This window comes from Triturus cristatus, chromosome 2_2, assembly GCF_964204655.1.
Source record: "Triturus cristatus chromosome 2_2, aTriCri1.1, whole genome shotgun sequence".
In the NCBI taxonomy this organism is placed as follows: Eukaryota; Metazoa; Chordata; class Amphibia; order Caudata; family Salamandridae; genus Triturus; species Triturus cristatus.
Window position 1 is genome coordinate 220,218,753 of NC_140582.1, and position 14,760 is coordinate 220,233,512.

At 46.6% G+C, this 14,760-nt stretch overlaps 1 protein-coding gene across 3 annotated transcripts in view; it reads left to right on the forward strand.

Moving 5' to 3' along the window:
• Positions 1 to 14,760, forward strand: part of SUSD1 (sushi domain containing 1) — a 611,958-nt gene that overhangs the window by 171,258 nt on the left and 425,940 nt on the right. For all 3 annotated transcript variants that reach the window (XM_085641265.1, XM_085641267.1, XM_085641266.1), the window contains one exon: positions 11,297 to 11,476. In XM_085641265.1, the coding sequence (XP_085497391.1) occupies positions 11,297 to 11,476 (180 nt within the window). The remainder of the gene's footprint in view (positions 1 to 11,296; positions 11,477 to 14,760) is intronic.

A 14,760-nucleotide genomic window follows, 5' to 3' on the forward strand; every position in this document is an offset into this window, starting at 1 on the left:
TCCAGGTTTGTGTAAGGGAGATCACCAAACCCCACATAACTCTACAATATCAAAAATCAGATTCCAAGGTGTGAGCTGTTACAAGGTACTGGTGCAACAAGTACTACTAACCATAATAATGTGCTACCATGTTCAGAATGGAAGAATTGATACCAGGAGTAGCTGTAAACTAGTCACAAGCTTGCTAGTTTTTAGTCCTGGGGTCCACTAAAGTCTGCCACCAGTCTGAAACCACCTCACCCTTACATATTAATCACATAGGGTCCGATTAACATTGAATGACAGCCTTAACTCATTTTGGGCCAGATTCACAAAAGTAACCTGAGACAAAATCCTAAACTTACTACTTTTGGTATTCACACAAGGCATTTAGTAGTAGTAAAGTTAGGATTACTAAACTGAGACAAAATCCTAACTTTATGACTTTCGGTATTCACAGAAGGCATTTAGTAGTAGTTTACTACTTTTGTCTATTCACAAAATCCGAGTGTAAGTTACTACTAAAAAAATTGTAGGAAGTCCAGCACCACACACGGCCAACCACTGGTACTGCAACAACCTTCCATGTAAAATAATAGAGGTAGGGTATTAAAATAAAAAACCCATAGGAAATAATGTTAAGTTAATGTACCACTCATACTTATTAAAAATAATTCAATTAATTCTATGCATCCCTTTAATAATTATGAATGGATGGCAAAAACAATTCTTAACCTATTTCTTTTATTTAAACTTACTTAATTTAATATATTTCTATTAATTAAAGATTTATTTCAAACTTAAGTTTTGCACCATTTTTTGTATATTATTCCACATCTAAAATAAATATCTGAAATGAATTTTCATTAATATTTAGTTTACAAATATTTTTAACATTGATATTTAAGTTACATAAACTTTTTTATTTTTCCCTATACTTTCACATGCAGAGATCCCTGTCCTGGCTGCAGAGTCAGTCTAGAGAAAATTAAAAAGATAATAAAACTAAAAAATGAATGTTACATTTTCAAATTACATAATAATGGAAATTCATTTCATATATTGATTTTAAATGTGCAACAAAATTAAAAAGTCTCAAACCGCTATTACCTTTATTTTTAAATACACCTTCAATTAATGAAAACAAATTAAACACTTTTTCTGAATTTTAAACAAAAAAGAAATTCCCACCTAAAGATTTCTTTTTATGCATTAACAATTATCAAAAGTGATTTATAGAACTAAAAAAAAGGAATTTAGGTATAATTTAATTAAATATATTGTTACATTATTGTTTAAATTCAAAATAGATTTTTTGATAATTAAATAATAAATACTACCTTCAGATTTTGTGAATAGCCAAAAAGTAGTACATTTACTCAAAAGTGTAAATTATTCATATGTGCAACTTACATGGCATTCAGCCCCTAAACCTGTAGGTGAGTGTCCTGGCATTCAGGTTTTGCTTGCCTGGGGGATGGCTGTAGAATTCCTTTTTAATGTATTCCCTGGGGATTTTCTCAGATTCCACCATGCCTCCAGTGCAGATCACCTCTTGCTCTTCAGATGCTCCAGGAGATAAAGATGGTGGTCAGAGAAAGCTCCCTCTTAGGGGCCGATTCCGATTCGGGTCGGAAAGCACTCCGACCGAGTCGGATCCGGAGTGTTTTCCGACCGAGCCGGACCCCTACAGTCCGACCGAGCGAGTACGATGCGCACGTATGCTGTCGGACTCGGTTCGGTCGGACTCCCATAGAAGTCAATAGGTGCCGGTCGTACGACGCGTACATGGGCTCCCATTGACTGAACAGGTACGTCTCGAACAAGTGCACCCCCTACAGTGGGTACGGATCGGTGTCACCCGCACCGTACATGCCTGTGTTGGGGAGACCCATAGGGCTCCCCCTGTGTCCGAGTCGTAGGGCTGCGGGTGTCAGGGGGTCCAACGCGGACCCCCAAAGTCCGACTCATGGGAGCTTTTGCGAGCCGGACACTCCGGCTCGCACAGGCTGTCCGATGCATGCATCGTACTAGCTCGGTTGTAAATCGCATCCATTGCACGCCACGGTTAGCTTCCGACCGGGACGTACGAAGCGGTTCGGACCCGGAAACGACTCGGTCGGTGAATTTCATGTAGCTCGCATCGTACTTGCTCGCTCGTACAGCTGTACGAGTCGGCCGGAAAACACGCATACGGCTCGTAGTTTTTCTGGCCGAACCCGATTCGGTGCCCTTCCGACCGAGATCGCAATCGGCCCCTTAGTGTTATTTGCTATTGTCTGTAGTGGATTACCAGCACCCTAAAAGAAATCCAAACTGCTCATGTATTCTGCCCCTCACAAAATGGAGGATTTGCCTCGTTTTGTCAAGGAAAAGGCACTTTTTCATGCGGTGGAATGATACCTTAACTTTCAACCAATGGAAATCTCATTATGTCTTTAACTTGGAAAATAGTCTGTTGATTTGTCTGGCGATCCATGGACTATACAAGGATAACTGTTCTTGTTGACAAGCGTGCTGAATCCACAGTCTTGAGTCTTGCGGCAAAGTTTGTTGACTTGGCACAAAAAAGAAAAAATTAAGTTTACTGTGATTGCTCCCCCTTAAAATACAACTTGATATTATGGACATATGGGTGGCCCATTTTATGTGGGCAAAGTTGAGTTATTAATTTTCCTAAATTTATATGTTAGACAAATGTAAATGTGTTGATAGTCTGCAGACTATTTTTCAAAACCGTAGACTTGGCAGACAAAATGGTGCTCATAGCCCATGGCATCTGTGCCAAGACTAAGGACATAGAAATGGAACTCAATTAAATACACAAGGCCCATAGTTCGCAGTCTTTTTTTTTTTTTTTTTTTTTTTTAAATTTTTAAAAACCTTTATTGCACATAAGAATCAATACAAACATGGGTCTACAACCACCAGGGCCGGCCGCTAATATGTACATGTTTAACAATATCAAGAAAGCGATGGGCCCCCTGGGGTTCAGCTGAGTTGACAGAATACTGAGTGCACCTCAGAAGGTATCCGGAGACATAAATTTTGAGAAATACAAACAAAAGAAAAGTAAAACAACACCAAAAGACAAGGCGTAAATCATCGAGAAAGAGGCGTCTAACCACGGCTGGGGGTCCACACAGTACCAAATCCACCCTCGGGTGGTCAATGAGGATGATCAAGGGGGAAGTGGGGGCGACGGGAGAGCCACAACCATCTGCAGATGAAATGCAATAGTCCGGGAACCTCAGGATCAGGGGGACAAGTCAGCATCAGATGAGTCCACGAGGGGGGGTGTGCAGATGTTCCCACGGTACGCGTTCCATTGGCCCCAAATTCTGCCCCACGCCCCCGGCTTGCCCCGGGCCACATACACAGTCTTCTCTCTGCACATGCACCAGTCCATGTTCTCCTTCCATACTGACACAGTGGGAGGCCGCCGGGAACCCCAAAGCTGTGCGATGTCCCTCTTAGCAACCATGTTCCCGAGGGCCGCCCATCGAGTCTGAGCCTCGTTATAATCGTTAGGCTCCCACACGTTCAGCACACATCGGCGAACCTCAGGCAACAGGGCGACCCCAGTGACACTTTCCATGACCGCGTGCACCCGGCGCCAATACTCCGCAACCTCACGGCACTCCCAGAGAACATGGAGAAAAGTGGCGCTGAGCCCACAGCCGCGCCTACAGAGCCCGTCCTCGGAGAAACCCATCAGAACTAAACGAGGGCCCGTCACGTAGACACGGTGAAGAATTTTAAGCTGGACAAGACGGAGACGCGCGGGTATAGCCACCTCCTTAGGGGAGGACAGCGCAGACTGCCAGTCCTCGTCGTCCAGTTCCACCCCATCTCCGATCCACGCCTCCCGCAGATGCACGAGGAGATCCGCCCAAATGTTTATTAGTTTTTTATAGATAAGGGAAATAGTACTGTCGGGCAAGTGACCGTCGAGTATGCGGTCCTCGAGTGGCGAAGACACAGGGACTGCAGTCCCCGCTCCGATGGCCGAGAGCAAAGCGTGGCGAACCTGAACGTACCGAAAGAACTCCCTCTCACTCAATTCGTACTCACTCTGCAGCGCAGCGAAGGATTTAACCGCACCCTTCACCCAAAGGTCACCTACTCTGCTGATGCCAATCGTGTCCCAACGCTCGAATCCCTTCGCCGTCCAGAGGCTTCCCAATCTGTCAGACGCAAACAAGGGGGTCGCGCCCGTCAAGCGATCATTCCAGCCCATGGCCACATTTGCAGCCTTCCACAAGCGTACGGCTATCTTAGTGGGACCGGTTAAGGTCCTCCCAGCAGATCGAGAGTAAAGCGCTCTGTTAAAGTTGCCGCCAGGCAACAAAAACCTATCCATTTCGAAAGCCGGATTCGGACCAGGCGAGTACGTGGCATGGTTAATGGCAGATAGCTGGTAAGCCCAATAGTACCTCCTGATGTCCGGGAGCGCGATGCCCCCGTCGTACCAGGGGAGAGTCAGTTTTGCAAGGGCAATACGTGCACGACCGCCCCAGACAAGGCTCCTTTGTAAGCTCTCTACTTCCCGGAAGTAGGCCGCCGGAATAATATCAAAGGAGTTCTGAAGTGCGTAAAGAAATCGGGGAAGAGACATCATTTTAAAAAGTGCCGCGCGACCGAGGGGAGACAAGGGAAGCTTACACCAGCGGGCCACGTCTAACCTCAATCTCCGAAGCGGAGAGAGGAGATTACGCTCGTAGCGGACAGCAGGATCCAATGAGACGTACACCCCCAGGTACGTAAAGCCAGAGCTGGACACCTTAATGGGAAAACGAGAAGGCAAGAGAGGAAAGCCACCGGAGATAGCATAGACACAAGATTTGGACCAGTTAATGATCAAACCAGAGTTCGTGCCGAAGGAAGTGAGGATGTCAAAGAGCACATTAAGTGACTTACGTGGTGAGGTGAGGTACAAGAGAATGTCGTCCACGTACAACGAAACACGATCCTCGAAGCCAGGGGCCCACTGGATCCCTTTTATCGATGGTTCCCAACGAAGCCAAGCCGCAAGCGGTTCCAACGCGAAGAGCAGGGGAGACAACGGACACCCTTGCCTAGTGCCCCTCCCAAGAACGAAAGGCCGGGAAACCCTCCCGTTAACGACAACCTGTGCCAGCGGGGCAGCGTATAAGAGTTTAACCCAACTAATAAATCCCGCCCCGAAGCCAAACTTTGCCAGGGCGGCCCAAAGATACGGCCATTCTATCGTATCAAAGGCCATCGTGGCGTCCAGGGAAACCAAGATGGCCGGCTCTGAAAGATATTCCGCCCTCGCAAGTACGCCATGTAGGCGCCGCAAGTTAAGGGCCGTATTTCGGTGCGGGATAAAACCGGATTGATCCGGATGCACCAGATCGCAAATAACAGTAAGCAGGCGGTTCGCAAGAACCTTGGTAAGGATTTTCGGTTCTGCGTTTAGCAGAGAAATAGGTCGATACGAGGCACAACGATCCCGAGGCTTACCGTCCTTGGGAATCACGACTATAGTGGCCAGGCGTTGGTCATCAGGGAGAGAGCCGAGTTCAAGCGACTCCGAGAACATACGACGGAGAAATGGCGCAAGTTTATCCGGTCGCAGTTTATAGAGTTCAATCGGGAGTCCGTTGGGGCCCATAGCTTTGCCTGAGCGAAGGGAACGAATCGCGGTTGCAATCTCCTCAACCGAAAGTGGGGCATCCATCTGCTCACGTTCCTCCACCAACAAGCAGGGCAAAGCAATGTCCTTCAACAAGTGACGAGAGTCAGCCTCATCTCTAGTAGACACAGGGGAGTACACAGCACAGAAGTAATCCGCAAAACACTCCACAATCTCACCAGGGTCAGTCACACTCACTCCCTCCGATGTCTGGAGCACGGGGACCACTCGATTCACTCTCTCCTTTTTATCAAGCCAAGCGATCAATTTACCTGCCTTATCTCCAGCATCATACAGTCTACCCTGCTGTTCCCTATACATTGTCCGAGCAGCATCCGTAACAAGGGACTTATATTCAAACTGCTTCAGGCTGAGGGCATGGAGCCCGTCCTGAGTGACACCCGTCTCCAAGGCAGCCTCCAACCCCGATATCTCAGCCTCCAATGCAACCACCTCCCCATTCTTAGCTTTCTTGGCCTCCACGATCAGGGATAGGGCGTGTCCTCGGAGGACCGTTTTGAAGGCCTCCCACAGGGACACTGAGGACAAGACGGACCCCTCATTCTCCAGAAAATACTGATCAAGCGACTTAATGAGACCCTTGCGAATATTGGGGTCACGCAAGTACCAGGGGTTAATGGGGGCGATCCGCCCGGCGGATCGCATCCCGGTGTCGAAGAGGAGCCACAATGGGGAATGATCGGAGATGCCCCGGGCCAGGTGCTTAACCTCCCGGACCCGGGTGGTCTGGGCCGCGGGCATTAGAAAATAATCTAGTCTGGAAAGACTCCCGTGGGCCCCGGAGTGGAATGTGTACTGACTCTGTGTCGGATGTATCAACCTCCAGCAGTCCACCAGACCGAAAGTGTCCAAGAACCCGCCGAGCCACGCCTGGGCGGCAGAGAGGGCCCTGGGAGGGTAACGATCCAACTCGCCAGAAATCACGGAATTAACATCCCCACCCACAATCAGGAGACTATCAGGAAGTTCAAGTAACATACGACCCACATCCGAGAAAGTGGAGGTCTGGAGGCCTGGGGGAACATAGACCGAAACCAATGAAAGAGTTTGCCCCTCCCACCGCCCAGTCAAAGACGCGTAGCGCCCTCTATCATCAAGAGTAACTTTGTCAATCTCAAGCGGGAGGGAAGAGCGCAGTAAGATGCCCACCCCTCTGGAGCCAGTGGTGAAGCCAGAGTGTGCGACCAGTCGGTAGCCCCCCCTGTTCATAGCATGACATACATTTCCCACCAAGTGCGTCTCTTGAAGAAATACCACATCAGGAGCCAATCGACGCAAATATTGCAACACAACCCCACGTTTGATACGGTCCCCCAATCCGTTGACGTTCCAAGACATCAGTTTCAACCCATCCCCCCCCATCCCAACACAAGAAGCTGGAGACCCCGGGCACGCAGCCAGACACCTAAAATTGAAAGAAAACAATAACACCGCCTTGAAAAGAAAAAACACACAACCCACCCACCACTGCCACCCTCCCACCCCCACACCATTGCCACCCCCCCACCCTGCACCCCTGCGGACTATACAGCCCCCCAACTTGCAGTGTGCCTGTCGCCCTAACAATCCCATGCTACAAAAAGACCCTAGAGGAGGAAAGGGACCCATCCCCGCCCGCACCCAAACGAAACATTATTAGACAAAATATACAATTGAAGTAGAACCTGGCTGAGCACAGAAGGAAATGTCAAAGTGGAGGACCAAGAATTATTCCTGCAGAGGCCCACCGCCCTCGGCACCGCCAGTACGCCCAGTTCGGTCTCCCGGTTCCGGCAGGGAATCCAACCAGTCACTCACTGTGTCGGGGCGTTCAAAGAAGAGAGTCCGATCTTCATATTCCACACGAAGCCTAGCAGGGAAAAGCATAGAGTATCTGATGTCGAGATCTCGAAGACGGCGCTTCACCCCCTGAAAGCTCATTCTCTGTTTCTGAACGAGTTGGGTGAAGTCCGGGAAGAGGTTGACTGAGGAATTCTCATATTTGACTGGGCCGTGCACCCTTGAGGCCTGCAGGATCGCATCCCGGTCTCTGTAATGAAAAAGTTTTGCAATGATAGGCCTCGGGGGAGCGCCTGGTCGAGGCCTACCGCCCGGGACATGGTGGGCACGCTCCACGGCAAAGAACTTGCTCAGGCCTGAAGGAGCAAGATGATTGAGGATGAGGTCCTCGACCATAAGGTCCACCGGGCGATCATTGGAAGTCTCCGGCACACCTATGACATGGATATTATTGCGTCGTGCCCGACCCTCGAAATCCTCCAGCCGCCGGGACATCGCGACGTTTGCAGACTTTAGATCGCCAAGAGTTGCCTGGAGGTCCGATACGTCCGTGACAAGAGTGGATGTCCTCGAATCCAACGATTGAACCCTCTTGTTAGTCTTAGAGAGATCCGCCCGGATTAACGTGACATCAATAGCAACCGTGTCAATTTTACGGGCCAGAGCCTCGTACTGCTGGGCGATGGTTTCCCGTATGCCGTTGATGGCGCCCATAACGTCCTGCAGCGACAATTCCGTGGGGACGGATGGGCCCCCACCGGAGTCCTCCATGACGGCACCCGCCGGCCTGGGGGTCCCTTTACCCTGGGTATATCGATCCATGATGTTACTCTGGACCGGTCCCCCACGCAGGGATGTCTTGGTTCTCCGTTTCTCGGGATCCCCCTTGCCCCCCATGTTGGGCGATGCTCACCGGTGGGGTCCGCCCGGACCGCTAGCAAAAGGGCACCAGCAGATCAGACACAAACTGTCCGAGAGCCCGCTCGGGAAGGTTGAGAAAAAGGCACAAATCAGTCCAGTACCAAGGCCGGAGGACGTCCCAGCCGTGCAAAGTAGCTCATCGATCAGGACATGCAGAAGTGCAAAAGCGAAACTGAAAGTGAGGGCGCGGTCATTGGCAAGGCTCCGATGCCGTTGTTGTTCAACTACTCCCCGGCCCCACGGTTCACCAAAGCACCGGGCACAGCTCCCAGGTGGGCCTCCAAAATGCAAGACGCTGTATTTCAGGTCCCCCCGGTCCGATTTTCGTTCTGAGAAGAGTTATGGGTTCAGCCAAGGTTTATCTTCCAGAATCCATCCACAAATCCAGGATAATGTCAGGATAAGTTGCGAGGAGCGGCAAGGGTCCGGGGAGCCCTGTGCTCACGCGACCATCTTGGATGCGCGCGAAGCTCCTCCTCCTAGTTCGCAGTCTTGGTGCTGAGGCCTTGGAGTATAGGTGCCCTTTGGGTGTAATTTTGAGTAAATGTTGCATACCTGTGATATGGCCTAATTTTTTATTTATTTTTGTTCTGTTATGGGACCTTTTTGGGTCTCCAAACTAAGGCCTGCAGGTCAGTGCATGCTCACCTTGCCCACTTATTTTAATGGTGGGGTTTGTTTGCAAAAAAAACAAAGTGATGGATGGAATGCTCAAACTAATCTCAGTCACTGGCAATTTCTCAGGCTGTATCCCAGTCCATTGTTTTCCTCTTTGGGTCTTTTGTGCAGGATGCAAAGAGAGTAAGTGCACTGTTTCTTGTAAAATGTTCTCTTGCAGTCAGCCAACCAGACCCTTCGTGTCTGTGGTCTAATTTCTGACCAGAAAGATGCTTAGTCCAATAGAAAGCCTTGATTATTTGAATTTAGGTCTGCGGCCTTTCAATGTACCTGGTGCAGACTAAAATGACCATGATATACAGAGGTGTAAACCCTCTCAAGCTGATATGGCACCTTTATGTAACAGAAGAATTAAAATATATTAACAACAAACCAACAAAAGTAAAGAGAACTCTGAATAAATTTCTACTTTCGAGCCAAGTTTGGTGTAATCTCACTCAGTGGTATTTGCTGGAACTGCAAGCAAAACTTCCTATGGTTGAAACCAAAACCCCATCCACCCCTTATTTTCTGAACTTGTTCCCCCTGATGGAACTGCATAAAATGTTGCTTGTCAGACCTTAGCTGCCTTTGCTAAGTGGTGCAGGACTGTCCATGGGGTCCAATGTTATAAGCAAATCAAACAATGTCTTTTAAATGGAAAGTGTAGTTCAACCAAAAGTAAAAATTCATTTTAGTTAGCAAATTAATAGGGAGATCCAAGCTAGAACCTAACTAAGGGTACAATATTGTCCTATGAGCCAGACCATGAACCAATCCATCAAAGTATGGAGCATATAAACTGTTTAAAAAAGCCATGTACACATATAATAAATAAATAAAAATATAAAATCGTGTTTCTTGGAATTCTGAAAGTGTTCATTTTAGTACATGAGATTATTTCACTGCATGGAGTCACATTTATTTGAAGTGGTAGTTTCTAAGCATGGACTTAGAAACATTCACAAAATAGCCCCTCTCCTGCCCTTGTTAAGTGTTTATACTGAGTTACATTCTCTGCTTTAAAATAATTGTTATTACGCATGAATAAAGATTAATTATTTTTATAATTCAAAAAGCACAGTTTCACAGAATGAAAATAAGTAAAAGAGCTTCCTGCCCCTTTCTGCTAATTGTTTATTCTAAAGATTGCTTAATGTCAAATAATGTTATATAACTTAGGAACAAAGTGTGAAGAAGGAAGAACTTTGCATCAGACAACAGAGATGAGACAGGCCATGCAGAGCCACTTCTCCTACTTTTGCTGAAGGGTAACGTGAGGTGCATTTAGCCTTGAGTTGTTGGGGGGTATCAGCCTTCCTTCTAGCGCAGAGGAGAATGGCAGACTACGCTATTATATTGAACAAAAACCTCCCTGTTTGAAGCAGGTATGAGAGTGTGAACCATCATTGCATCTTGAATTTGGCTTTTCTTTTGATGTTGAGTTTAGTTTAGTAAGCCAAAGTTATGACAGTAGGATTGATGTAAATCTAAACTGCCATTATGTGGGAATACTTCCTGCTGTTCGCATTACTCATAAACATTGAATCTACTATTCTGTTTGTTTTTTATTACAGTTACAATTGGATTTTAATTTTAATATAAATCTTTCAAATGTTTCTATTGTTTCCTAGTGTTCTTGAGTGTGCCTTTCTATGAGGAAAGAGGGTTTGGATTCCACTAATCATCCCTGTGATATTTCCCCACGCTTGATTGTTACCTGGCTGGTTGCAGTCCAACTGGCTTTCCAACTCAGATTGGATCATTGGCAAACTCCTCAGTGCCAGTGGGTCTAGAGAGACTATTTTCCAGGCCGAGTTCTAGAGAATCTAGAAAATGTATCACACTGACAATACCGTTAGTGTCCAAAGAGTCAAGTCATTTGTAATGTGCACTCTATATATGTCCTATATTGCGACAATAGATTGAGCAACATTATAGTCGATTAAAACCTGTTTAAAATAGGTTTTGGCATTGTTTACTTCCTGAACAGAATTACTTGAAGTTGGTCTCATATATGAAGTTCAAATATAAGGCAGCCCAGTTAAAGAAAGTATTTGCCTATGATCACAAAATTTGATTAAGTGCAGAAGGTGGTACTTGAACCTAGTTGCCCAGTGGAGTATGGTGCTATTTGTCACATGTATTTGATTATCCTGAAGAGTACTTCTCATGTGTTAAAGGCCTCTTCTAACCACACTACTTAACACAAGCCTTCAGAATGTTTAGTCACTGCTCTTGTGATCTGGGGTTAAATATTGTATTTTAATGTCACTGCAGCTGTGGACTGTGGAGATCCTCCGTCTCTTCCAAATGCATCAGCAAGACCACACAACAACACGATATATCGGAGCATGGTTGTGTATGAATGCCACAACGGTTACATTTCTGAGAGTGGAAACCACACTGCTGAATGCAACGGCACAGGACAATGGAATGGTGCAACCCTTGTCTGCAGAGGTAATTATAAGAGTAAGAATGTTTGTCATTTGGACTGACTACAGAGGCATAGCTATTAATAGTGCAGCCGGTGCAGTGGAACTAGGGCACAGAGGTCCACTGAGTCTGTATTATAGATGTGCTTTACTACACATCCAGTCAACAGGGGACATAATTTCCTTGCTTGCACCAGGGCCAATGTTACCCATGCTACCTTCACCTGAACACTTCACTCGCCTTCCCTCTTCAATGAAACCAATTCTCCAGTCCCTTCTTTTTATTCCCCCCCCCTCTTCTTACACTTTTCATTCTCATAACTAAGGATGTTCTAAAATGTTCAACATCATAACTTTACTGCGTAGTTGTTTCTTAGAAAATATACTTCTTATGCCACTCACCTGTCCCATCGCCCCTCTAGACTAACAATAATTTACACATCATCTACTTGGTTCCAGGTATTATGTTGTCTGTGATATGTACAGCACGTCTTGTCAAGTTTCCATTTCGTATGAAATAAACAAAACCTTGAGTAAAAATATGGAAAAACATATAAGGAAGTAAAGAAATAAATGACACTTCTGTACCTCTGGTTCAAATACAGCTGGGGTCACAAACAAATTCAGTGCTTAATTTGAGCCTGTGTTTGCAGGTGAGATCCGCTGGCACTCATTTTAGGGGCCAGCACTTTGATCCAGGCAAGAAAGAGAAAAACACAAAAGGACAAAAGAGGGAGAGAAAGAAAGATGATAAAACAGTGATAAAATGAGAAAGAATGGATGAAAAAGAATCTGCTGAGATAAAGAGGTAGGGAGTGTACGGTGGTGGATTAAAGTTGCATGAGATGGAACCAACACTATGTAGCCTTGGTATTCGGCACTATGCAGCCTTCGATAGCACTGGTCACGGGCTTCTGAGGAAAACATCTTAACATATGAAATGTGCCATAAATTAGAGATCAGCCAGTGTATGCCACTGAGCTGAACAGTAACATGTAAGTCATCCATATAATGGATCAGGTCTCCTGCACTTGGTGCACCATAACTCTTTCGAGTGAAGCTCCAACTTTTACTTCAGTGTAACTTTAACTCAGACCTTTTTGACAGTTCGACCTCTTGATTGGGTGCAGAGACGATTGATGGTCACAATGGCATGTGTACTAATTATTTATGTGAATGAATGACAAAAGAGAGAGGGGCCCAACAAACCAAGGGGGCGGAGCACCATTTTGGACAGTAAAATACAATATCCCCTTGGGAGGTCAGGTCAATGATTTACATTCATATACTAAGCAACCACATACTCAAGGAACCATCAAGCTTGCAGTCCAACTAGACACCTATAATCAATACCGGTACTACATAAGCACCAAAATGCACAGAGCTTTAATGACATGTTTGTCAACACTGTACCAGGTTTACTAATCAAACATATAAAATATACGTCAGCCTACAACTGATAATTTTTTCGACATATAAATAGTGAAAAACACTCAATTTAACATAAATTCAAAACATAGAATTATGTCTTCACAATACGGCACAAATAATATGAACGGATGAAAGCTTAAAAGAACTTTAAAAATGCAAAGGGAGAAACAAGTAAGACAATACACATATGCCTATTCAAATGATACTAATCTGTTATAATCATTAAACTGTATACGTGATATTGCACAATGATAAATATCTATTGTATCGTAATGTTGAACAGATAAGGTACACAGAATACGTTGGCGTGTTTCGGTGGAGTGTGCAGACAGTTGCCACCTTCTTAAGGACTAAACAGGAAATACTATCTCCCACAAGTGTTCAGAATAGAAATCAGTAAAAACCAACTGATGTTATAAAGAGTTCCTAAGTGGGAGCCATACAAAATTGTTGGAGATGCACATGGACTGTATATTGTGTTCGATCTTAAGAGCAGGAGGCACAAGTGTAGAGCCTGGAATCAAAGGACCACTTGCGTGTTAAATTTGCCTAGGAATAAACATATTTAAAGGCCCATAAAGTAATAACCTTGTAGGGCTCTGAAACAAGGGAAATTAATCCTCCTTGAGTTCTGAAAGTGTTTAAGTCCAACATCTAGAGGATCTCTGAACTGAAGAGTCTGTGTGAAAACAACTTAGATTATTATTTTTTTTTTAAACCGTTTATTACAAGACTCAAAAAATTATACAAGTATGGGCCTACAACCTTCCGGCCGGCCGCTAGCAATAAAAGGAGCATACGGTATACATTTATAAAACACATGGTGCTGCGGCCGAGCATTTACAGGAGATAACATCGTTGCGTGCCACACTATTCAGACCCCATTATACGGTTCCATTTTAAATTTAAAGCACAACAAACACAAACAAACCCACAAGGCAATCCTTAATCGGAATAGCAACACGTGCTCCCCTAGAGGGGGGATTCTAGCCATCCATAGGAATCTCAAGAGGGGGGGGAGAGATCAGAACTAGGATTGGGGACACCCAATGCCCAGGTACCGGGGGGATGAGTTGGCTAAGGGGACGGGGCCGGCGACGGATCAGGCAATAGGGGTGGAGCACAGATTCCCCCGCGGTAGGCGTTCCAGGGGCCCCACACTTTCACCCATGTCGCAGGCTTACCTCTCGCCACATACACCACCTTTTCCCGAAACATGCACCAATCCATATGTTCCTTCCAGGCCGAGACTGTCGGGGGGCTCTGGGATCCCCACAGCTGGGCAATATCACGCTTGGCAACCATATACCCCAGAGTCACCCACCACGTCTGCGGCACCGAGTAATCGGTAGGCTCCCACACATTCAACAGGCATCTCCTCGCTTCGGGCAACAGCGCCACATGCGTGACCACTCGCAGCACCTCATGCACACCTCGCCAGAACCCCTCCACTCGCGGGCACTCCCAAAGGATATGCAGAAAAGTCCCCAGCGCACCACACCCACGCTTACACAAACCGTCCTCAGCATAGCCCATACGCAGGAGCTTTGGCCCCGTCATATAGACCCTGTGGAGTATCTTGAGCTGGACGAAACGAAGGCGAGCCGGTATGGCCACCTCTTTCGGGGAGGCCACCGCGGAGATCCAGTCCTCGTCGTCCAGCTCCAGCCCATCGGCTACCCAAGCCTCACGAAGGGCAGTCAGCAAGTCTGAGCGATCGTTGATCAGTTTTTTGTAGATCAGTGAGATCGTGCTGTCAGGGACGTGTCCATCCAGCACTCTATCCTCCAGGGGGGAGCACTCCGGGATGGAGGCAACGTCCGGAAAGACGGAGCCCAGCGCATGCCGGACCTACAAGTACCGAAAGTACTCGCTGCC